Source organism: Haemaphysalis longicornis, unplaced genomic scaffold, assembly GCF_048455015.1.
Source record: "Haemaphysalis longicornis isolate Haplotype H1 unplaced genomic scaffold, Haemaphysalis longicornis Haplotype H1 scaffold_1, whole genome shotgun sequence".
NCBI lineage: Eukaryota > Metazoa > Arthropoda > Arachnida > Ixodida > Ixodidae > Haemaphysalis > Haemaphysalis longicornis.
The window spans coordinates 419,845,243-419,870,905 of record NW_027526203.1 but is presented as its reverse complement, the minus strand read 5'-3'; the positions used below and the strand labels follow the sequence as shown (position 1 = coordinate 419,870,905).

General features: G+C 46.1%; 1 protein-coding gene across 1 annotated transcript in view; it reads right to left on the bottom strand.

Annotated features, from left to right (window-relative positions):
- Positions 1-2,613: 2,613 nt before the first annotated feature.
- The window catches only part of LOC144155628 (pancreatic lipase-related protein 2-like), a 35,682-nt gene continuing 12,632 nt past the window's right edge, over positions 2,614-25,663 (bottom strand). Inside the window, exons 4-7 of the mRNA XM_077687193.1 lie at positions 24,175-24,501; positions 22,164-22,416; positions 15,183-15,380; positions 2,614-3,276 (exon numbers count right to left, since the gene is read on the bottom strand). Coding sequence (XP_077543319.1) covers positions 2,642-3,276; positions 15,183-15,380; positions 22,164-22,416; positions 24,175-24,501 — 1,413 coding nt within the window. The 3' untranslated portion in view covers positions 2,614-2,641. The remainder of the gene's footprint in view (positions 3,277-15,182; positions 15,381-22,163; positions 22,417-24,174; positions 24,502-25,663) is intronic.

Genomic DNA, 25,663 nt, shown 5'->3' with positions numbered 1-25,663 from the left:
AAACCTTATTTATCTCCTTGGAAGGTGGCCTTGAAAGACTCAAATGTCGACACGAATGGTTCAAACACCGAGGAAGGTCACAAGCGAACCAAGGCGTGCCAGCCATGCAGATGATTAAAGATTACCCAAGTCAACTAGTGATTGAGTAGCGTGTAATAATGTTTAGTAAGGTGTAATTAAGGTATATTGCCGTGAACTAGGTATGGGTTTGTTTATTTATTGTTTGTTTTTTTTCTGCCGGGCCACGCCCGGCTGTGTTATCTGCGTTCCAAGCGAAGCGCGTCTTCCATTCTTTACTTTTATGCCACACGGCTATCACATTCAGATAAGCAGGCTGTTTCGCCCTAACGTCACTAGCCCAGAATAATCTTCTGTAATCTACAATGTTCTGGATGTGAATCGACGGTTCCAGAAACACTTGCGCCGAAAGATAAAAGCCTGGACGCCGCGGCATTCTATCTCCGACGCTCGCTTGTGTACGTCACTTCGCTGACTGCTGCTTCGCCGCCCGTGTATTATTTGAGTTGTTAGGGGAGCACAAGTTCGCTCCAATAAACTTGTTTTTCTTAAAGACAACTGCGTCGTCTTTGGCAACGTGACAATATTAAAATGCATTAAGGTGGGTTAAGGCGGAAGTAAGGTGGTATAAAGTGGGATTAATTGGATTAAAATGTATTGAATTTGGTAAAATAGCGCATGGCTGCTGTGCCGACGGGTGGACGTGTATACAGGGTGTCCCAGCTATCATGCACCAGGATTTAAAAAAAGCGTAATGGCGTAACTCGAAGAAAACCTCGTGCATAATGTTTGCAGTACTGTGGAGAAGCGGGCAGTATTTTTTTCGTTAATGAGACTTAACTAATTAATTGTAATTAATTATCTAACTCCAGAAGTACTGTCCTAATCATTAAAGTTTCAATGAGGCACTTGTAGGTAACCACGAGGGGCATCTCACTGCGGTATTTTTAGCGACGAACTAATTGCGTACTCATTTATTCTGGCTAATAAAGAAAACCCGCGAAATACAAAAAATACCACGTGACGGAGCCTCCGCGCGCGTAAACGCGCATCGTAAAGCAATGCCCTCAAACAGGCTGCCTCTGAGTTAGCCAGAATGAAATAAACAAAAGAAAAAAAGAAGAAATCGCGACCGAGTTTGTGCCTTATCTGTACACGCGCCCTGCGAATCTTGCTGTTGCTGCTCCTTCAATGCATGCCATTATCAAGGTGATGCGCTGTCTCATCGGGCGGGTGAGAGGCGAAGCAGTTGCTTTCAATCAGCTTATGTGGGGACGCTGCTGTACAATGCGCGCGGAAGCGCCGTCACGTGGTACCTTTCATATTTCGCGGGTTTTCTTTATTAGCCAGAATAAATGAGTACGCAATTAGTTCGACGCTGCAAATACCACAGTTAGATGCCCCTGGTGGGCACCTACAAGTGCCTCATTGACACTTCAGTGATTAGGACAGTAATTCTCTAGTTAGATAATTAATTTCAATTAATTAGTTACATATAATTAACGAAAAAATTACTGTACGCTTCTTCACAGTACTGCAAACAATACGCACTAGGTTTTCTTCGAGTAACGCCATTGCTCTTTTTTTAAATCTTGGTGCATGATAGCTGGGACACCCTGTATAAAAGATAGCTGTCCCAATAGTATGCCAGGCTTCCACATTCATAGCACGTAAGCAGACTTCAATGCTGCGAGAAATTTACATAGTTAAGCTCACTGCAATAAACATCTGATTGGTCATTCCGGTTCCCTGAGGCAAAGCAGAGGAGTGGAAAAGTGTGTGCACTTTTCGGAATGCACTTGCGCCGCATGGATTCAGTGGGGGGCATATGTGAGACAGCCGGAATCGGGGAATGCAATTACGACAACCGGTCTCTTTTCGGAAAATTTAATTCAATTTTTCAAGTTTGTGGAACCTTTGACACCAAGCTAGAAAGTTTTTTATGCCCCCCGTTGTGGTGGCATGGTGGCAAAAGTGTCACATAGCGCCCGAGGTCATGGGTTCGATTCATGACAACAGAGACCGCGTTTCTGATGAAACTAAATAGAAAAAAAAAAAACACGTGGGCACAAGTTTTCAGGGCACTGTAAGGAACGCAAGCGGGGATAAATTATTCTGCACCTCTCCACCGGGACTCGCCTTGTAGATATCTTGACTGCGCCGTGGCCGAAATAGCAGAAAAGATTTTCCGGCGACTTTTTAGCTCCAACAATTCTCTCCCCAAGAGTCTAAATTTTTAAAGTTGTATGTATGGCCGACACTCCGTACTGTCACCGATGTGGACTTATAGTGATCGTTGTAAACGGTATGGACACTGTATTGAGCCACGATCTGCCTCTCGTCTTGGCGGCCAGGCCATTCGGCACAGCCGTTGAGAAGTGGCTGTCGGTCGAGCCAACACCTACTCGATAAAAAGCTACAGAAAGGTAATCATCACGTTCCCCTTAGTCATCACCTAACAAAACAGCAGTAACAGCAACCTACAGCGGTAGACCAGAATAGAGTCAACAAAAAGATGATAGTGTTTCTTCCAAACCCCTAGTGAATGCGCACGTTTTTGTTGCTTGTGTGCAGAGGATGACATTCGACAGGGACTCACAGATAGTTCGAACTTATATTCCTATCATGAACGCGGCAGCATGGACTTTATGAAAGACATAAAGCCTTTTTTCTTTTCTTTACCACCCTTCTTTCGAGCATCGCCGCCGCCACCCGAATCATAGCCCAGTTCAGCGCCTCCCTCAGTTTTGCCTCCCTCCTGAGCGTCGCTGGGCTCCGTGGAGTTGCCACCTTCTTGAGGGCTGCCTCCATGTTGAATGCTGTCACCCCCTTCATCTTTGTGGTTCTCTTCAGCGCCGCCACTCTTTTGAGAATTGCCAGCTTTCCCAGCATCGTCGCCCTTCTGAGAATCAGCACCCTTTTCAGCATCGCCACCTTTTTCAGCATCTTCGCTCTTTTGAGCATCTTCACCCTTTTCAGCCCCGCCACCCTTTTGAGCTTCGCCGCCTTTCTTGGACTTCCGTTTGAGCACCTTGCAGAAGGGCGACTTGGAGTTTGTCTTGAGAAACCGGAGGCCCCTTCCAGGCGTCTCAATGCTGTAGAAACCCATCTCGCTGTCGGGGGGACCCGGGCGGCACTCTCCGCTGCGGAACGCTTTTATTCCGCCCTTGCACTTGAACGACAGAAAGCGGCACTTGTCCCGACGCTTGACGGACTCGATGTAGTACAGTGGGGCTCGACCATGGTCACAGTCAATTTCTGCGAGAAAGAAAAACCTGTTAGAGCAGTACCTAGTGTGCATGAAGGGCAGTGCATTTTCTGAGGGGTATCGTTTACCTGGTCCTTATATTTATCGCTGAGCAGTGCTTCAATAATGCTGAAACGCTAATACGCTGGCCGAAATTATTTTAACAAACCATCCAAAAATACGCATACGCACTTATTATAATCGCTCAAGTGTTTGTTCTCCCGTGTCAGTTTTTTGCGTAGCGAAGAATGTTCTTTTCCTCGATGCATTAAAAATATTTAACTTCAGGTCGATGGCAGAAACCTTCATTTTGCAGTTTACCTAGTGGGCTGTTGGTAATGATAATGATGAGGCACTTTATTCAATGCCTGAGAAGGTGGAAGTAAAAAGTGTGCAGTTTTTAGTTTTCAGTGACTGGAAAGCACTCCCCGCGTATACATTTCATCGTATTCGCTGCAGCCAGAGTCACGTGGAAGCAATACAAGATGTTCAGAAATTGAACAGAAGACAATCACTGTGCATCAAGGCAACACAGACCCAGAAAGTATTGCGGAACACAGAGTACTGGCGCCCTCACCACATTTATTCGGGGTTTTATTGTATGCTCTACTTTTTGTTTTTGCTGATCAGCGATTTTTAAATGTTTATTTTATGCCCACTCCTCACAATTTGTAAATTCATACTGTCCAACTGCTGCAACGACCGAGCAACTGCATTTCAACTTCTCAGCTGCACCAAGTGCGAAGGTAGCGAACTCCTCTTGGAAATGCCGCGTGCTCCGATTAATACTTCGACTCAAGCTTACATTTTTGTTCTGCGAGCATCTCCCCTTTGCTTCAGTGAAGCATTAATTGAAAATTATTTATTGCTTCATTATTCCAAATTTAGTTTGTTACTGAGCAAGAAGCATCAACTACTCACACAGTGCGAAATAATGTGCGACGTATTTCAGAAACGGATGCAGAGCAGCAATTTGTGCTTGCAGTTAGATAGGAGAGCCGTAAAGTCACGGCTAATTTAACAAGACTGAAAAGAAATTTAACCATTCTAAGTGTGGGCGCCATCTTCGCAAACACGCGGTTGCCCACCCATCGACGAAGACCGCGGACGCAGTTATGAACGCGAATTCTTCCCTTTATGGCCAATCTCCTTCGTCGACGAATACTACGACAGTGACAATGACGGATAATGTTTTGTGCCTAGTGATCGACCGAGAAAGCAATTGAATAAGTTGCACCATGGTGTCCCGACAACGCGGCTTAAAGATGAATGATGTGAAGTTTGAACGACCTATATTAATGAATTCCCAGTTGGCCATTGCTGCTACAGTTGTCTTCTATTCCAGTTCGAATCGCGGGGAAAAATATCAACAGGTAGACGCTCCCAGTTTAGAGAAAAGAATTGGCTGCGTATCTGCTCCTTTCATTGCAAATGTCGACAAAAGACGATAGTCTTTGTCGACATTGGCCAAGTAAATGCCTCTCTTCGCTTTCCCGCTCATTTCTCATGCTGTTCCTCTTCCGTCGCGCTCCTTTCAAAATAAACACCCTAAAGTTTTGCTCAAGTCGATTTAAATTTACCGCGTTCCACTCTTCCAGGTCGGGTGCCTCGATGCCAGCGCTGCCGTACGGCGGAGACGCGCGTGAATCGAGGCGCCCTACTTCAACATTTATAGAACCACGTTTCCCTACTCCACGTGCGTTCCAAGCAGAACGTGGAACCTATCCAGTGTAACCTTTCGTAACTGTTGCCGCTTAATTTTTTAAAATGCCGCCAGAAGCTATAGTGGGGTGAGCGACAGCAGGCGACGGCGGAGGGAATTTTTTTTCGGCAGTGGATGTAGTATTTCATTTCGCAAAAATCAAGCATCTATGATTTTTTTATGAAGGAACACCGCAAACATCACTTGTGTATTAATTTGTTGTATTATATTTGCGTAATGCCTTGTTGCGCAGACCTTGTATCACTTTGGCCGGGTGGCTGAATCGAGTCACAGACAGACAGACGAAAATTTCTTGTTTTGAGTAGCCCAAGAAAGATTATCGTCTTTAATAACTTATTTTCTTTGTCAGACCCCGGCATTTGCAAAACTGGACACTCTTGTATGTGCGCAATCCTTGGTTTGGACTCATACGGGGGCTTTACACAATTGTTCTAGAATAATTCTAGTGCGTTTATTCATTTCTGCAAACCTGAAAAGAACATGCCACAGTGATATACTAAAAACGTAAAACTGAAGAAAAAAACTGAAAAGGGAAAACTAAACTGATGTAGTTTTAGAAAGTTTCTGCTGATACGTTCTTCCATTCCTGTAAATTTGAGAGCGCATGCTGCAGTGATTCAATCTTCAGAAAGTTTATAAATATATTGTACTAGCAATATTTTTAGCTAAAATACAGAATATTTTCATTTAATTCAAACAACCCTGCTGAAACGTTTGGCATGTACGGAATTATGGGAATACGAAGTTGACATGGAATACAGCGCTCCGAGGCGTAACTAAAGCCCATACTCTTTCCAAAAACAGGGGAAACAAGTGATTTCTCTCGATGAGAACATTTGGCACTGTTTTAGCGTTGTTATCTTAAACAGAAGCCGAAATCGGGCTCCGTATGTTTTCCGTATTCTCCGTATATACGGATGTTACACGGGCAGCACGTCAATAGCCCCTCATTCTTAGGCGTAACATTAAACAAACACCTGTCCTGTACAGATCATATCAACAATATTCGTGTAAAGGTAGCACGATCGGTCGGCATGCTACGCCGTCTTTATAGTTTTTTACCTGGTTGGTTCAAGGTGCGGTGATATTATTCCATTATACACTCACATTTTACATATAATCTGCTATTATGGGGTTTTGGTAACAAATGTGATATTGATAACATTTCTGTGTTGCAGCGTAGAACCATTCGCTTACTAAACCCGTCAAACAAATATATTACTTCGAGAAATCTTATGGTGCCATACAATATCCCAAATATGAAACAAACCTTCTTGCTCAAACTTGCTGTGTTTGTTTTCAAGCAAGTCGCCCTAAACTACGATGTGTTTACAAATTTTTGAACAGAGCTACTGGGTATGCGCTACGTCACACATATGTTGTTGTAGACAGGCCACTTACAAATTACGGCATGCAAATGATGGAATATTTGATAAAGAAACTTTGTAATGACTACCCTTATGTAATTCCAATTGCCAACTGTTGCAGGAATGTTCGCAAGTTCAAACGTACTGCTCCAGTACTGTTTCGTTCCGCGGATGAGTTATCATTACAATGATGCAACTTTGTTCCAGTACTTCTTAAGCCCCATCTTTGTCCTCGTGATTCGTTGTATTGGTTTATGTTACCTGAGCTGATGTGTGCTGTTACCAATATTTATTATGAAGTGATTGCTATATACCACGTTATACTGCGGGTGTTGAAGTGAAATGCGTTTATTTTTGTTGCTCCATATGTCTGAAGACTATTTGTATAGTGTATGTTGTTTGTGCACTACAACAGCTTCTGTTTCTGCTCAAGAGAGGTGAAGCGTAGTAAGGAGGGTATACCTCCTTTTGCTTTGCCTCGCCGTCATTTCTGCACTGTACTGCCCAAATAGAACAATAAATAGGAATACAATACAAATACAAACGCAATGATTTGGCGTTTGTGGCAGTCCGATAGCAGGCAGAGCGGTGCCAAATTTTGCGGAAGAAATGCACTATTGTATTATCATGTTTTTTTTTTCTTCAAAAATATCCCTCATCTTAAGGCGGCCTTTTGTCGGACTGGGTAAGAACTCCGTATTACCACAATTTCATGTATACAGAACGTTTCAGCTGGGAAATTTAAAAATCTTGGTTGACTCGCTACTGGATTGAATTGGAAAACGATTTTTGAGCATAAAAGTGGGTAGCTTTGTTAGTCCAGAAAGCCGCGAGCCACCCCAGCAGCCGGGGCGATGTTCGGATGTATTTCGAAACTGCCTATGGTTCAATCGTCTTTTTTTTCTCGGTTAATTGTAGCCGTTCATTCACTTTTAAACTACGACTGTCCCACAAAAAAAAAAAAAGCTATGGGGGGATGAATATACAGTCAACCATGAATGAGCATCCAAGTCACTGAGAACCAAAAGAACGACATAGTTTTAAATAACCGTTTATGTTGTTGTCTGTCCCCGTAGTAAGTCGTACAGGTGCTCAGTGAACCCCACACATTAACCCCGATTTTCGCGGGGCCCTTTATTAACTTGTCATTATTGGACTAAAATAAAAGGCGTTCGCTGAAAGGCAGGTTGAATGCGACCTCAATGTACTGTCTCGTTAAAGTATGGCATGCGAGAAAAAGAAGCAAGTGTACATCACTGGAAACGCCGAGGTCAAAAAATATCTAAAAGTGTTGGAAAGAGCTTGTACCAATGGCTGTTGGCACAAGTTAGTAATTAGGCTTAGGTGCAAAGAAGCTTAAAACAACTTTTCCTTTTATGTCGATGTGCATATTTGCAGTGCGTAATTTTGACGTTAATTACAGGTAAAAATAAATTTCAGGTATTAAAATGAAAATATGTGAACCAATGGAGCTTGAATCACACACCCAGCGGACACCGTACTGGGTGGCACGACGATAATAGGAACACTTTAAAAAATTTTCCTAAGCGAACCGCTGCTCACTTCGCGCTCAAACTTCACTCGAAGGTCGCATTTTGTGGTCTATTTTGTTTGACACCAAGAACAACGACGGTGCTTTTCTGTTTATTCTGACAATAAATAAAAAACATTTTCGCTTATGGAAAAATGGCGGCCGATTTGAACGTGCGAGCCAGTGCAAACTGATCTTGGAATGGCGGCGCCACCTCGGGTATGAAGGAGCCAAATGAAGCAGCAGACGATCAGAAAATCTCTGGTCCCTAGTTTACGATGATCAAAAATAGTTGCATAAAAGCTGATACCAATCACAATAAAATATTCTCTCTCTCTCTCACGGTTCATCGTCACGAATAATTTGTTTCCTCATCTGCTTTCACATTTTCTGCAGAGCTCTTAGAAGTAACTCTGATTTTCTGGTCGTCTGCTACTTCATTTCGCTCCTTCCTGCTGTGGAAGGAGCGTAAATTCCCATCACCCGTTTCACTCTGCCTACCCCAAGTGGCGCCGTTGTTCCAAGATCTGCTTGCACAGGCTCGCACGTCCAAATCGGCCGCCATTTTCTTATAGACGGAAATCGTTTTTATTTATTTTCAGAATAAACAGGTAAGTACCGTCGTTGTTCCTGGTGTCATACAAAATAGACCACCAAATGCGACCTTCGTGTGAAGTTTGAGCGCGAACAGAGCGGCGGTTCTTCAAAAAAAAAGTTGAAAGTTTTCTAATTATCGTCGTACCATCCTGCATTTAAGAAACCAGTTAATTTATTTGGTTGCATACAGCACTGTTAGAACACTAAGCCACCGCACGAATTCTATTATATACGTACTCTTGATTCGATCCCCTTGTTTTGGGTAATGTACTGCCATCTGTTGACAAAAAGTTGAACTAGCAAGCGATACACCTAATCACCACGACCTTAAGGACATTGACCGATTCGCTTAAAACAGTTGCTATATTTAAATCGCCTAGTTTTCAAGAAGTGTCATGATGTGTGAAAAAGTCTACATTTTTTATACAACTGTTGCAGGTTTTTTTTCTCACCTCTGGATTTTTACGCAGGGTGGGGAAGGGGTGAGGAATGCGAAGGATGCGTTTGTATTTCAAAATGGAGTTGAAAAAGTTATTTATTTTAAAGGCCAACTGCACCGAATTTTTACCTCGGTCAAATTTAATTTAACGTTGCCACCAAAGCAACTGGGATAGGACGGGTTAACCAATTACAAACATGTAAAACTGCTCCGTAGCAGGCGACGCTCTTCCATCCAGAGGATCGTGCTAACAGCTATGAAGCAAAAGCTAGGCAGACGGCCGGAAAAGCTGTCCATCCCCACTCGGCACGCTTTTCAAATGGCCACCGCGCACGCACGCTTTCCCTTCCGCCGAGCGGTAACGGCCGCGCACTTCATTTCACAATTTTAAAGACGATAGTCTTTCTTGGGCTACTTAAACCCAGAAATTTTGGTCTGTCTGTATGTCTGTCTGTCTGTCTGTCCGTCTGTCTGTCTGTAACTCGATTCAGCCACCCGGCCAAAGTAAAATGATTACTGCGCAAGTCTTATATACTCACAGCCAAATGTAAACGTCTAAGCCTGGTTTATACGTTTATACTTGTCAACTTTGTTGAACAAGAACAAGACATTACACAAATATAAGACAGGAAATTAGTACACAAGAGGTATTTACAGTGTTCCTTCATTAAAAATTCATGGATGCTTGGTTTTTCGATAGCAAATGATATTCTACATCTACTGTAGAAAACCGCTGCCTCCTGGCGGCATATGAAAAATCACGCGGCAACAGCAACAAAGGGTTCCGCTAGCTAGGTTCCACGTTCTGCTTGGAACGCACGTGGAGCACGGCCACGCGGTTCTATAAACCTTGTAGTCAGCCGCCTCCATTCACGCGCGTCTCCGCCGTACTGCAGCGCTGGCATCGAGGAACCCGGCCTGTAGCAGTGGAATGCGGTAAATTCAAATCACCTTGCGCAACCCTTTAGTGTGTTTACCTTGGGATGAGCGCGACGGTACAGGAACAGCATGAGAGGTGAGCCGGAAAGCAAAGGGGGGCATTCCCTTGGCAAATGTCTACAAATACTATCGTCTTTTGACAACATTTGCAACGAAAGGAGCAAATACGCGGCCAATTTTTTGTTTTAAAATTCCCAATTTTTGCTGATTGTTTGCAGCGTGCGTGCACATCACAGGCGAATGTCGTATTTCGTACTTCCGAGGGTTATCAAAAGGTGGAAATTTTCACCGCAGCTGGTTTTTAGGGATTTGGTTGTTCTGCCGCTGTAGCATGGGTTTATTCGGAAGCGTCTTTATTAAGCCCCGGATCTAAGTGGCTGTTGCTCATGGCAATAGTGGGGATCTTTGTTTATGAAAAATAAAGAGTTTTTCCATTGAAAAAAAATTTTTTCGTGGTGTCGATTAGGGGTAGGCGACCCTGGGTGTGTGGGGCCCTTGGACAATACTTCAGGGAAACATTTCGCCGGGGCCGTCATTACGAAGGAAACGTGAGCAGTGACTTATAATTATATAATGAAAGGTACGCCACATTTATACAGCGGACGTTTGAAGAATAAGACAGGCTGTGTATGAATTTGGTCTAACGTTCGCCGGAAAAGCCAGCAGCGTCTTGTTTCCCGCTGCCATGCGGGCCGGGCATGTCCAGATGAGGTGTTCAGTCATTGCTCAGTCAAGGTGTTCAGGTTTTCAACCTTGCTTATTTAGCGAAACTCGTTAGTTAATAGACTCTACTCTAAAAATCTTAGTGCACCCGCCGCGGTGCCTTAGTGGATATTGTTGTGCTCCCGAGTACAAAGAAGCGCGTTTGGTCCTGGCCGCGGCAGCAGTTTTTCGGGTGAAGAAGGAAAAGTTAAACACCCGCGCCGACATTTCGGGGCTTGTTAAATATCCCCAGTTGGTCTTAACGTTGGTCTTAATTAATCCGCCGCCCGCCAATACCGCCCGCCTCGTAACCAAGGTGCAGCTTCGGCAGGTAATACCTCTGAAATTTCTAAACCTTCAGCTAAGGAAGTAGGGGTCGAAGCAGTCCCGCAAGGAGGCGGGGAATTGAGATCTGTTGCTCTCAGACCAAGCCATTTGGCAGAGACCACACGCTAATGTCGCTGGCCAGAACTGTAGCGTCTTAAGGAATGGGAAAACCAGCGAAAAACGACGCAAACACAAAGGAGAGACGAGACAACACACACGCTGGTCTTTGCGTCGTTTTTCGTTCTTTCGCTGTTTTTACCAGCCGTCAACATGTACCAACTGGCCCAGCAAGCTGAACTTCCTAAGTAAGGTCGAGGGGCACGTTAAGGCAGCCTTGTTTCAGGTTCGTGAGCATTCCTCCGAGGTCATATCAAGGATCCCAGTGGGGAGCAATGTTTCTCACGGATAACACCCGAAAGCTTAAGCCACCTCAGTATAACTGTGAATTCAGCTGTCAGATGTGAAGCAAAAAAAAAAAAAAAAAAAGAACAAGGCAGTATCATTGCGGCTAAAGTCCTCGGCTATTATATTCTCGAAAAAAGATACAATAGCGCAATGGGGATAAACCTCTAGGCCGTTAGACGTGAGAGACAAGGCCACAAAGGCCGTTTCTCGGATGCAATCGAACAAAACAAAAATTCTGCGTGCACAACGCTAACCTCGCCTGACGCTAGGCGCTTCTTTGTTTTCAAGCAAACGCGTTTTTATGTTTTGAGAATTATAGTTGGACAGACAGACAGTAGCATATAGTTGGATAGGTAGTCGAATAAAGCACGATAGAAGGTCGAAAAATTTTAGATTGACATGTATTCGTGCGTTGCTTGCCATCTTGTCTTTGTCTTTGGGATAATAAAAGCTGCCTGCTAATGATGCGCCTCTTGTCGACGGTGAGGCTTAATTTCAAAAAATTAACACAGAAAACAGCTACGCGTTTTGACTACCAAACGATAAGCCAGTACATTGAAAAATTACGATTACGTGTTCTGAACGAATGCCTAATTGACCTGATGATATATTAAAATAATTTCAGGATGTACATACGCTGCAGTCACCATGTTCAACATTCGAAATCTTGTTTTCCAGTAATCCATGAGGTCTAAGATTGGCCAGTGACGATGAGAGCTGCTGTGAGAGGCTCACGGCCGATTAGCAGCTCCCATTGGCTGCCACCTACCCACATGCCTGCTTTCGCCTATAGCACACGTAAAGAGTATTCAGTGTCTAATTGTTTTTAGAAAAATTGTGTGCAGTAGTCAAAAAAGCCCCTTTGTGTGTATGAGTTTACGTGAGTCGTGTTTACGGTATACTGTTGTATGGTACGTGGGCACATTCCTGGCGTGCTCTTTCTTGGTGGTGCGCACATTACTCTACATTCGACGCTACACTCTTGTGAAACAAGTATTTTATCCCTAGTAGCCAAACACGCATATTCGATACTTTTTAATTGTAACCAGTTCGTCTAGCCTTACTGAAGCCCATTATATCCAACGCAATACCTGAGAACCCCCGCAATAGTACAACAGCTTCCCCTCTATGCAGTTCCTGTGCTACCCTACTAAAAAAACATGATGCATAGTTTTCTGCAGTGCTCACCATGTCATGCTCATATCCGTACCACTCTAAGAATTTGGCACCGCAACAAACATTCGCGGTGTTTCTAGATTTTCGTACCTGCGTGGTACAAGCATTTACCACTTGTATACTGGATAAAGGCAGACATTTTTGTACTTTTGTGATATGTATTGGATCTCTGACGCATAGTTTCCTCGAGGCATGTTATGTACTTGCTTCGATGAAAACACCAAATTGGCCTCTTTGTATTTACTCTTTAGTGTTAAACATCTCAGGGTTCAAACTCCAATGATGGCCTGTCTGGAGTTCGAGTTTTTATGGCACCCTCTTCCGCATCGCTCTCTTGACTGCCACATTATTAAGGTGCTCCACAGCAGCTCGGTGCTGACGGCCGTGAGCTTTATCGTCGCTTCGTAGGGGCGTTACGGCCAAATAGCTGCTCCAGGATGACCAGATCTTGAGCTGGTGTGGGAGTGTTCTCATTATGCCGCAGATAGTCTTCCGATTACGATGTCACCTATCTACTTTAACATCACTGCTGTCCGTAGATAGATATTTTTTCACCCTGGTCCATACAACACTCCAGTTTTGGGTCACGGCTATAGACCCCTAGTTTTCCTCGTGGTATTTCTCTGCGAAGTAAGGGCCAACCTCAATACTGTTTAGCCTTAGTTGTGTAACGAGCACCACGGTATAGCCTGCGTAGTGTTAAGCAAATCGTTGTTTTGTCACTCATGTGGAATCTTGGAGAGATTGAGTACTGTCTGAACTCAATCCTGTTTAACCTTGGCTATATTACTCGCCACGAAGCAACTAAATTGCTAATGAAGAGGCTGAGGGTGCACTACATCATTTCCAGTACTGGACTTGCCTATCTCTTTATGCTACTCTTTCATTTCATGCACCAAAGTTCCTCTAGTTTTCTGCCACGCCGTTCTGGTTCACACCATACAACGAAAAGTTTGCGCCTTGGTCAGCATTTACAACAAAGCTGCATACCTCTTTCCTCCTACGGTTTTATCGCCGTAGGCAAAAAGCTCTCCGTGGGCAAAAACGCCAAGGCGTCAAGGCCTAAGACGCCGAGCGCATGGGTCAGATTAATCAGGCATACTGCATAGAGCCCAGAATTCGTTAAGGGAAACCACAAAACAAGCATCGAAACCGCATTATGGATGACAAGGCCCCTGTGAACAATGGGAGCCCCCCCCCCCCCCCCCCGGCCAAAGTGATACAAGGTCTGCGCAACAAGGCATTACGCAAATATAAGACAACTAATTAATACATAACTGATGTTTGCGGTGTTCCTTTATAAAAAAAAATCATAGATGCTTGATTTTTGCGAAATGAAATACTACATACACTGCCGAAAAAAAAAATTCACTCCGCTGTCGCCTGCTGTCGCCCGCGCCACAATAGCTTCTGGCGGCATTTTAAGAAATCAAGCGGCAACAGTTACGAAAGGTTCCACTAGATAGGCTCCACGTTCTGCTTGGAACGCACGTGGACTAGGGAAACGCGGTACTATAAGCATAGGGCGCCTCAATTCAAGCGCGTCTCAACGGCAGCGCTGGCATCGAGGCACCCGGCCTGGAGGAGTGGAACGCGGTAAATTTAAATCGACTTGAGCAAAACTTTAGCGAGTTTACCTTGAGTGGAACGCGACGGAAGAGGAACAGCATGGGGGGTGAGCGGCAAAGCGAAGGGAGGCATTTACTTGGCAAATGTCGGCAAAGGCTATCGTCTTTTTTTCTACACATCCTTGTTTTTAGTCTCTAAAAGCGCAGCTTCTTACGCCAAACTGCCCGTATCTTGACTAGTGCATTGTACGACTGAACTGAACGTTGCCTTTCTTCGATTTCTCTTCTTGTACTACGGTTTGTAGGAATATAATTTGGAGTTTGACGTGATTGGGAGTTTGGCGTACTGGGAGTTTGAAGTGATCCGGCCGCCTGCTTCGGGTGAGGTGGCAGTTTTGGCGTAGGCCACCAACACCGACGGCGGCACGAGTCAGCCAAAACAAGCTTCCCTTGAAAACGCCGGAACAGTCTCTAGCCATTCAGAAATGGTATTCAGGACTTGTGATGCCGGAAAATTTTAGTAAAAAAAAACGCACGGGCGGCGATTCCGATTTCACTCTTTTGTCCTTTTCTGTTTTATTAACCGCTGCTACTGCGAGGGGCACATTGGAATCCTCGGATCTGCAAACTACCTTGCTATAGGCGAACTTATGTCATACTTTAACGTCTTTTTACAAGACAGAGGGTCTTCTTTTAGTGAATGTCACACAATTTAAACGAACTCCCACTGAATGCCTTCGAAACTGCGTGGCCATTTATCGCTATGGGGCTATTCTCGCTATGTTATCACACCAAACAGTAAAACTTCGCTACTACATATTTGGTCCGCTGAAGTTCTTTCAATTGAAATTCATTGTATAAAAAACCAATAAAATGCATCCATGGGGTCTGTTTTAATTGGGTTTATGCTGAATTGCGGGTGAATAAATTTTTGCAAATTAATGGCATTATCAGTTTCCTGTGGAACGGTGACACAGGAGGGGCGGCAGACATCTCTTCGACATTTCAGAATGCTCATGTAGCGATTTTGAGCCCATCCACCACTCTTTCAACCACAAGTGGTGATACCAATTGCTTATGAGTGCGGCAGTTCATTGCAGATAGGTGTACTTTGAGCAAAATAAAAGAATGGAGTGCACGCACCCAGCAAGCCGCCGCATCCAGGCTGGTCCCTGCCTCCGTTGGGGTAAAAGTCGACGTGCGCGAAGGGTGTTCCCATACCGAGCGACTTTTGCAGCACCGTCCAGCCTGAGCTCGTGTGTATGGCGTCCACGAAGACCGCGTCCTTGCGCGTCACGTACACGTTGGTCTGCTCGAACAGCGGCCTTGCGGCATCCAGCGCTGCGTGAAAGGCCCAGAAGGAGCGAAATGTAGGGCGCATTTCCGGTTTCATCCTGTCATTGATGATAAGCCCCACTGATGTTGTTGTGGACGTTGCTTCCATATAACGGTTTGCTGGTCCTCGTCAAGCTGACTGCAGCTTTAGCTCAGCAACCCAGCCAGAAATACAGGTAAAATAAAATGAATTGAATGGAATTCATATACGCTACCCTCCTCTGGGACTGCTCATACGTTAGAATGAGGAGGAGGTACATACATACATACATACATACATACATACATACATACATACATACATACATACATACATGCATGCATACATGCATACATGCATACATGCATACATACATACATACATACATACATACATACATACATACATACATACATACATACATACATACATACATACATACATACATACATACATACATACACCGACTAAGCAACCTCTGAAGTCAGAATAGGTTTTTTCACACAGGGTATTACAACAATAATGAGCGTCTTTCAGTTTTTTTCCTGAGCAAACCCCTCTTCCGTTTGAGCTCAGATTTTATCGGCTCAGCTAGCATTTTGTGGTCTGTTTTGTTTAACACCAAGAACGGTGACGGCACTTGCTCACTTCCTCAAATATTTTCGCCGTTGAGAGAGCCAGTGGCCATCTTGGCGCGATGACTACCATAGCATTGCGACGCCACTTGGCGTATTTAGCACAAAACACCTGATGCCGTTTCAGGGGCATACATTTTGGTGCGCAGCACTTAAGCGTCCGCTACTGTGGTTTGGCTGCTTCGTCGGCCTCGTAACAAGGCAAACGAAGGAAACACCGAAGACAGAATGAAAACGGAGAAGGTTGTTGTAAAATTTATTATGAATAGGACGGCACTATACTGTTGAGGTGGGAGGGGGAAAAGGGAAGGGGGTTACGTGCGTCGCACTATGAAGGCTTCACACGCAAATTTCCACAGTGAGAGTAGAATTCTCTTGTGGTCGCGTGTTGGCCGGATCCAGTCCTCGTATGTAGATACGGATGACGGGCGATGTTTGTCACGTGCGTCCTTCAGTCCTTCACAGTCCCACACCAGGTGACGCATGTTGGCCGGCTGGGCGGCCAAGCACACACTACACTGGGGTGGCGAGAAAGGTGGCGGGTTCGGCTGCTTGGAGTTCTTCTGTGGGTGGTTCCACCTTGCCACCACGTACTGCGTGACGGCAAAGACACTTCGTGCTTTCACCACGAACACTTGGGCGCCCCGTGGAAGACCCTTAGGTAGGGGATCCTCAAGGGGTGGTACGTGGGTCAGGAGCGCTTTGGACCTTTGAAGCTTATTCCTTCTTCGCTTCTCTTCAGGGCTATGACTCAGGGCTTTGAGAGGAGTGAGCTCAAGCTGCGAGTGGTGGGAAGAGCGAGCCTCACTGGCCAGCTTGTGCACAGTCTCATTGCTCGTGTTGCCAGAGTGTCCGGGTACCCAGATGGCCTTGACATCAATATTGTTGTTCCGTTGTACTTCGCGGCAAGTCTGCTTTATGGCATATTCCGTGGAGGTCACTCGCGGGGGTCCAAACAGGTTTTTGAGTGCCGTATCCCTGTCCGTTAAAACCCTGATCTGTCGTACTTGCTTGGTGCCATCTGTAGAAAAGAATTCAAGCACCCAGAGGAGGCTAAGGTGAATGGCTCGGAGTTGGAGCTCTGTGGTTGAGGGGGTCTCTTCTAGAAGGAACCTTTCTGAGGGGTAGGCACCGTCCTCTCTTCTCGCTGCCATAGCTGCGATTCGGGCCTCGGGGTCCCATGAGCAGTCTGTATGGATGCGTAGCTCCTCCGGGTCAGGTTTATGTGCGTTAAGGGCCTGTGCTATTGTTTTTCGTTGCTGGGTGTATTTATGTACGTTTGTCTTGAGCGATAGTGGCTTGAGGTCTATTATTTGGAGGTCTGTCCATGGCGGAATGTGGGGTAGGACATCTTCTAGTACGGCTTGCATCTAAGGGTCTTCATGTAGTAGGAGCCGCTGTCCTTGAAGAGTGTTCTGACGGCGGTCAGCCGCACGTTTCTGTCGATCGTTTATTAGCTCCCGCAAAGGTGGGAGTCGCGCATAATGGTACAGTTCGTCGATGCGTGTGTGCCGTGGCAGGCCGGTCACTACTCGCAGAACAGCTTTAAACATCGTTTCGAGCTTTTCAGTTTGTGCTTTCGTCAGGCGGTAGCATAGAGCACCATACGTGGCGCGTGAGACGAGCACGGCCTGAACTAGAGTGCGGGCTATCTCCGACGTGGCTCCTCCAAATTTGCCTGCGGGTCGTTTGATCAGGTGGAGGAGTTTTTCCCATGTAGGTGCCAGTTGTCTTAACCATTCGGTTGCACCACCCCGCTCCGCGATGGGTATACCGAGGATCCTGATCCAGCCTGCGTCTGGTCGCTTGAGTGGTTTCCCCTCTAGCGAAAGGGACACTTTGGCTCATTCTTCAGGAGTGCCTCCAATCAGGATATACTGTGTCTTCTCGACCGACAGCTGCATGCCGGTATGCTGGAGGTATCGCGCCAGGGCGGAGAGTACCTCCTGCAGTGCGGCCACAGCCAACTCCGTCTTTTTCTGGTCAGGGGCTTCAGTCCAGATGGTAATATCATCTGCGTACAGAGTAAAATGCACACCTGGAATTTTATAGAGTTCTTCGGTGAGCCCACGCATAACCACATTGAAGAGCAGGGGCGAGAGAATCGACCCCTGTGGAACCCCAACGCAGTTCGTGAAGCTGGTTGGTTCTGTATGCCCAGAGCGAATCTGGAAAGGAAAGTGTGGCGAAAATGTGACGCTGAGGGTGGGAGGCCGATGTGGCGCCACAGAAGCCTCGCACACGTTGCATGATGCACGTGCATGGGTCAATCGGCGTCCTCCTCGTTGCTCCTTTCCTATTCAATAAAGCAACTCTCTCTCTCTCTCTCTACTCACCGTTGCGTGGCTCATTCGAACCATCTGACATTTGCGCGGGAGCTTCAAACACGATTCGGAACAATATGCCCAGCGGCGGCGGGGACGCGCTGCGAGGCAACGGCAGAGTAGCGCACGCCGCCGTGCGTTCGCTGATCACGCGATCGCTTTCTGAGACGTAGCAGCTATGCGTCGTGACAAAGACGACTGCAGTTCGCGCTGCGCACAAATTTTGCATTCAAGAGTATAGTAGTCGTCAGCCATTTTTTTTTTTTTTGTCCTGGATACCCCATATTTTGGATACACCAGGTGGCGTCGCATTTCTAAGGTGGCCATCGCGCCAAGCTTGGCCACTGGCTCTCTCATAGGCTGAAATATTTTTTATTCGGTTACTGAGGAAGTGAGCAAGTGTCGCCACAGTTCTTAGGGTTAAACAAAACAAACAACAAAGTGCTACCTTCACCGTTAAAATTCGAGCTCGAACAGTTTCCTCGGGCATTTTTCTCAAACGATCATTTATTGTCTAACAGCTTGTGTACCAAAAGGAATCTGACGCTGGCGTTAATGCGGCTCACTCGAGGTCGTTCATGTCACCATGGGCAGGATGGATAGACTACGGCTTTCTATTACCATCGTAATTAGCTTGGCTTGCAGCATTTTAGTGGATGTGAAAACACGTAAAGTTCAGCAAAAATCACTACAAAAGTGTTTGCTTACATAGGTTGGAAATTGTCAAATCTCGATCTAACGAAACCAAATCTTACGAATTTCACTATATGATGAACAGAATCGGATTCGCCAGCAGGTGAGAATACGGCTCAATGCCTTTATAAACTCGAACTAGCGAAATACATTCAGCGCTACTCACGATTTAACGAAGAATTTCGAGAAATGGATAAATTTAAAAACGTAACAATATTGAATGTATTTCCTCAGAACGCCACGAAGATTATTGCGCCATGTCAGAAAAAAGAAAAAGAAACGAGACATCCAGTTTCATTTTTACGGAGCTCTACGACATAAACTCAGCAATCCCATGGCCGCGGACCCCGGCATCAGGGCCAGCACGCTTTCCACAATCTTGAAGAGAAAGGACGTCATCATTCATGCCACTTTGTCGCGAGTTGCGTCGAAGACAAATAACCTCAAGACCACCCTGCACGAGAAGTGGGAGGAAGCCCTGTTTTCGCGGTTCAGTATAAAGCCAAGCGCATTCCGCTCAACGGGGAAGCGGTACAACAAAACCCGCAGTGATTCGCGCGTCTGACGGGTGCGACGGCTTCAAGGCAAGCCCCGGCTGGTTTATAATTTTCACTGTGGACTTTCACGGCATTGCTCAATTATCGGCAGGCGAGCGTCGTGGCCAACGCAATTACGATGTTACGGTAGCTGCTGGGATATGCCTCCCTTTAGACATCAAATTTATGGAACCAACTGCTTCTAATATGACATTCCCGATTTTACAAAGTTCTCAATTTAACAAAATAATTCGCGGTTCCCGGTTACTTCGTTAGATCGGGTTTTAACTGTAAAAACATGCCGCAGCAACGAAGGAGTGAAATAAGGTGTAATTCTTTCGTGTTTTTTTTTTTTTTTTTTTTAGCAAGAGGCCTACGTGAACATTGGTCGCCTGCGATTCATCTGCGACGATGACGTGGTAAGCCAGCCATTCCAAAATACTCTTAAAGGGGCCATGAAGAGGAAACAAAAGTTTGTTTTATTCGAAAGATTAGGTGTTTCATAGTACCCCAAGCGCTTTCCCGGAAGCAAATGATGCTTTATTCACTGAGAAATAAGGCAATTTAAGCCAAAATTTTAAATCTCCCGCTAAAATTGCACATTTCGTCACGTGAACAATGGCGTCATACGAGCCGGTCCATGAAACAGATACTTAGTATGTCGACTCCATATAGCACCCACACGCGGGAGTCGACCGAGACGGCGGCCATTTTAAAAATACTAGTAAAACCTAGTGCACCCGCAGCCCTAGTCATGGAATCGCCTGATCCGGAGAACAAAACTCTCGCCGAGGAGCTCGGGCTTGCATTTAACAACCTCACACCACTTGAACGCTCAATGCTTCTAAGTGCACGAGCGGCAAGAGTTGTGGGATACGCGGTGGACGGGAAAGCGACCATTCCGCGATAGCCACAACAGACGAACGCCCAGCCGTCGGCACCGCTGCCTCGTCAGCTCCGTCGCGACGGACGAATACAGACTGGTACGTATGTGCCGTATTTTCAATTTCAGTAGCAGTATCGCTTATGCCAGTTGGCCGGTGTCGTGTATGGAAAGCCGTTCGCTCGAGCTCTCTGCTCCGACCAGAAAGATTCGAGCGTCAATGCGCGGTGTTTACGGCAATTTTTTTCCCCAAGGTCAGAGCGCTTTGACGAAGTCGGCGACGAGCGCCAGCATGTCCGGGTCCCTGCCGTAATCACTTCCTCGGAAATGAAGCGAGCACACTCGTACTTCCTTTAGCCCTCTTTCTCCTCCGTTTGCAAAGTTCACAAAACCAACAAAACGTAGCCACTTGCTTCGCCGAGGTTCGTCGTTGGGCAGCACATGAAAGGAGATCTCACCGGCGGGGATGTCGCACTCCCTCGACGATTTGCCCGTACTACATGGGCATTTCAAAACACAGCAACGAAATTTCATTGTAAAGTACTCGAACAAACTGAAGTTTTCAGTGGTTGTAAACTGTAAACGAGCTCGTAACGACAGCAGCAAGCCAACACGACCTCCATACCGAAACCTGTGCGACGAGTGGCACTATCTCGTTGCTGCTCTGTGTTCCTTACTCCCCTTGTTTCTATTTTTACCTTTGCTGGTTGGCGATATGACGGCCAACCTCCTGTGAAGGGATTACGATACCAAGCAAGGTCGCGGCTGTGCGTGCTGGGACGGTTCGTTGGCCCCGAAGAGCCTTGAACCCGAAAATTCGTCTGCGCGACGGTGGCGACGGCGAGATGTCGAGTTCGGCTGGCGGTAGTTTTGTACGCATTGGCATACACGCTTGCGTGTTCATTCGGAACTTCAACCGCTTACTCCGCCGTTCTTTGTCATAAAAAGAATGTGCAGTATGTTTCACGGGCATTTAGCTCGCTATGCAAACTGTAAGCCCTGCCTAACATGCGTTTGCTTTTGCCGGCCTCCGCCAATCGCAGAGCATTCTCGAGTGACATCATAGGTTCTGTTGCGGAAAATGAGCTGGTGGGTCGCATGGTCATTTCCTTTTTTCCTAATTATGTAGCTTACTTGAGCGAAGTTTGCGTTATAAGTGGTGTCGTTATGGTTCTAACGAGGCAATCTTTCGAAAGAACCAAACTTGTGTTTTCTCTTCATGGCTCCTTTAACTTTCGCAGTATCCCACGAAGGCATATTTTAATCGTTTCGCAGTCCTTTTAAAGAAACACGGAACATAGTGATTTCGCATGATATTCCGTGGTAGGTGCACCCAGAACATCTGTCAACTCTTTCTATTTCATATAAAACTTTGATGCAAATTATTCAGTTGTCCTGAGAAGTTTGCGGGATTGTTTATGCGCAGTTATATTGATGTGAGCGCCAAGGAAAGAAGAATATATTTGCGCGAAGTGTTTCGCGCTGAATTCCGGTGCCACGGCCGACGTCCGGCATTCATGAGTTATCGCTATGCTGTATCGTAACGCCTTGAAAATAGTGCGCTGCACCTTTTGCTTTACGCAGAGTCAATCTATTTCAGTTGCCCCTGCCACCCCTCCTTCCTGCCTCTAGTTGAGAAGTATTTGGTTACACACGCACAAAAAAAAATCTTTTCGTGTCATCTAGGCTTTTTCTGCGTGATTGGACGGAAAGAGTTGGGGAATAGCTGGAAACTCACCAGAGATCCTAGCCAGCTTTTTGCCTGTCGTCTTCTTGAAATGGCGGCCAACAAATCCGGCTGTTTGGGCTCCCAGGCTGAATCCAATCACGTGCATCCGTTCGCGCGTCACCGCTTCAGGAAAGGCTTTGGCCAGCTCCTGCAGCAGCAACGACGTCTGCCGGCCTACCAACGCTGTGTTGCCAACTCCCGACAGGTACTTGGGCGACCGGCAGCCACGTCCCCAATCCACGACGATCACGTTGCAGTCTTTCTGCACACGAGCACCACAGGGCAACTGCTGACTTCCGTTTCCCACATGTTAGTTGGGCAGAACGGGCGCAGGGAGCACCGCGAGGGAGCCTGGGGCTGCAGGCGTGCGTCTTTATGCGACGACCGTAACGTTGCCTCGGGGGGAAAGAAGGGGGGGGGGGGCGGGCTTCAATCTAGACGCCATCTTGTGTACATTTGTGACGTCACAAATCGTTGTGCGAAAAAGTCCACTGGATGGCGATACCTGTTTTTATGGTTGCGCGCTTTCTGCAACTGCCGCTGCCGCGACTGCTACTTGTGTTCTCGGCACTGCAATCTACGAATGAAGGCCAACTTGTTTCCCGTTTTAGTTCATCTTTAAGTAATTAGTAAAAATACATTCTATACCATTCAAACCTGATTAATCGGTCAGATGAGCAATGGAAGTATTTATGCATCAAATATAAAGGCAGACTAATAGTTTGCGCTGTTTTTTTTTATTTTCATTATGAACTGATTTATATCACTGCGCTTTGATCCTTTTTATTTATGTTTTTCTAGGAAGAACAAGACCACGTGCAACTGTCGCGTATATGCTAGCTAGCCCGGACTTCCGGCTTGTTGCTAGAAACAAGTGCGCCGAAATTGTGGTTTTTATTCTTCCGTAAGTCGGGGTCATCCGTGCTTATCTTGGAGCGCGTTTACTGTGCTTGCTAGTGCTTACCGTGCATTACCTCAAAAGGTCCTGAAGAGGTCTCCGCCGACGTTATGGGGCCTATTGGAAGTGCCCTTCGCAGGTCATCCTTCTTCAAAGGGTGGAAATGCCCTTAAGCTCTGTGAAGAAGGATGACCTGCGAAGCTGGACACAGTCAACAAAGTTCCCGAAAAAACAAACACGCTTGTGTGTAATTTGCGATTGGGAATACTTCCTAGCCAATTAGCTGACCTTAGCTTGAAAGGACTCGAGCTTTATTCTAGCGAACAAACATGGAGCTAACTGTTTCCCTCCAATGCCGTAGACATCTTACAGTTTTTGTAACACACCGACCCAATATCTTCGACCACTGAAAACATTGAACAGGTCGCATTGGGCCGTTCGACGTCCGCACTTAAAGCTCCCGCCACGCAAAGGACACGTCACCAGTAAGGGCCTCAAACCTATATCTGCGCGTGTTGGCAGCCACCCAATACCGCCACGCTACAAATAAATTATTAACAAAATTGCCTATCACGTGGCTCCAAATGAACAAAGACAGCCACGTGCTTTGAGCGTGCCCAGAGAAGAAGCATGGTCGCCAACATGGCAGGCGTTCTGGTGCAACCTAAAAACTGCGGCTCTGCTGAAGAGACATTCGAAAAAAGCGTTGCAGTTCCTACTGAACTTGATGTGACATTGTGCCATCATGTAGCAATTTTTTGTGCCGTAGAGTTCCTGCCACTTGCTGCCTACATTCCAATCTTTTCGGTTTTCTAAATTACCGTAGCTTTCAGTGCCTATACATCGTGTATACAATGGAAGCTACGTTTTGAATTTTGTCTCGTCCGATGCACGTGTTTTGACAATAGAGGGTACAATCGCGGTTTTCTGTTTTATTTGGGGTTTTTCCTGACGCATTATAGAAAATCCGGTTAAAGACACCAACTTTCCAAATGTTCGGGCAAGCATACGACGCTTAAACTCTCGCTCGGGGGCGTTTTAGGCGTTTGGTGGGCAGTGAGCATGCAACCCACGCGTGCAGATATGTGCAAAGGCCCACAAAAGGGGCGTGGAGCAGCGCACCACATCAAGCAGGGCCTCCTTGAGCTCGTGCAGCCAGCTGCTGTTGACGTCCTGCTGATAGCCATGTATCAAGACGATAAGGTCCTTGGGCGTCTTGAAGAAGGGCGCTGCGTCTTTGGACAGCTTTTTTACTCGCAGCCGATGGCCATATCTTTTCTCGCGGTTGTAAACATAGAACTTGGTCCTCACGTACTTTGGCGGCTTGGGCAGCACAAAAGGGTGTGTGAGCCGATTCTTGTCACCTCTCCGGAAGCAACCCACGCCTTTGTAGCATTCCTCTTCGGAGATACCGGGGATCGCAGAGAGCTTGAACATGTCGTTCCATTGCTACACCGGAAAAAAAACAGTGAAAGGCCGTGTTAGTGAGATGAGAGCCAAGGGCGGCACGCTCTGGAAGGAGCCGCCATATATGAGGAACCACGCATCTGCCCCGCATATGTGAAATGTTTGTAAACGAATTTGCAGTCGTTAACATGAAAGTTACTTTGTTTATCTGTATAAGTTAAGAAATCAAACTATTTCTGCTGCACTTCCCGCGATACAAACACCATTAGCTGACCCCGGCTGTCAAAAGTAGTATACGTAGTAGCCCTTTTAGTATGGAACAGGAGAAACCGGGGTCGAAGTACGAGGAATTGGGGATTAGGGACGGGGGTGAGGAGTAATACAGGTAAAAAAATATCAGCTGCTTCAGAGCTAAGATGTATTATCTCACCTGTCTCATTCAGTCGTGCCTGCGAGCTGTAGAGCTTTCTTTGTTGAATTAAATATGATAGCACCAATGAACTCGCAAGGTATCCTCTGTTGTTTAGCTGACTCGAATTTAGGTTTGAGAGTGGGCGTTTTTTTTTCTCAAACTAAAACTCAAAAGAAAAAATACGTTTGTCCCTGAAGTAGAGGTTTTATTTTTATGCCGCTTCAAACTGCATGATGTAGACGGACATGACGATCGCTGTCATACGTGATGTGGGTTTGAGCCACGTATAACATTAAAGTGCAATGCGAGAAAAAACATAATGGGTGGCATTCGCATCTTCACCAGCACACCTCCTAGACCCCCGGAAACCAGAGTGAAAGATGCATGGCGGCATCGTCGCTCAAAACGGTGTGCACACACCCTTTGCGTCGTCCCTTGTTACACAGCAAACTTTCACCTGAATGAACTTTTAGCGGAATGCGAGGAAAGGTCCGGATTTGTGTCGAGAGGGTAGAAATTTCGGGCATAAAATATTGCCTTTATCACATCACACGGAGACAGCGCGTGAATTTTAAACATCTCTTCCAAGCGGAAACAAATTGAATGATTGGCAGGTTCCGGAAGCAGTAAGGTACCACTCATAAGCCTAGCCACTTTGGTTATGCCACTGCTTCGCCTTCGAGTCGAACAAAATGTGCTCCATATTGCACCACACACACAGGCTTGCAATTGTCCAACCATCAAACACCGCTGTCCGTACAGGGTTGCGTTGGCGTTCGTGGCTGCGTCAAC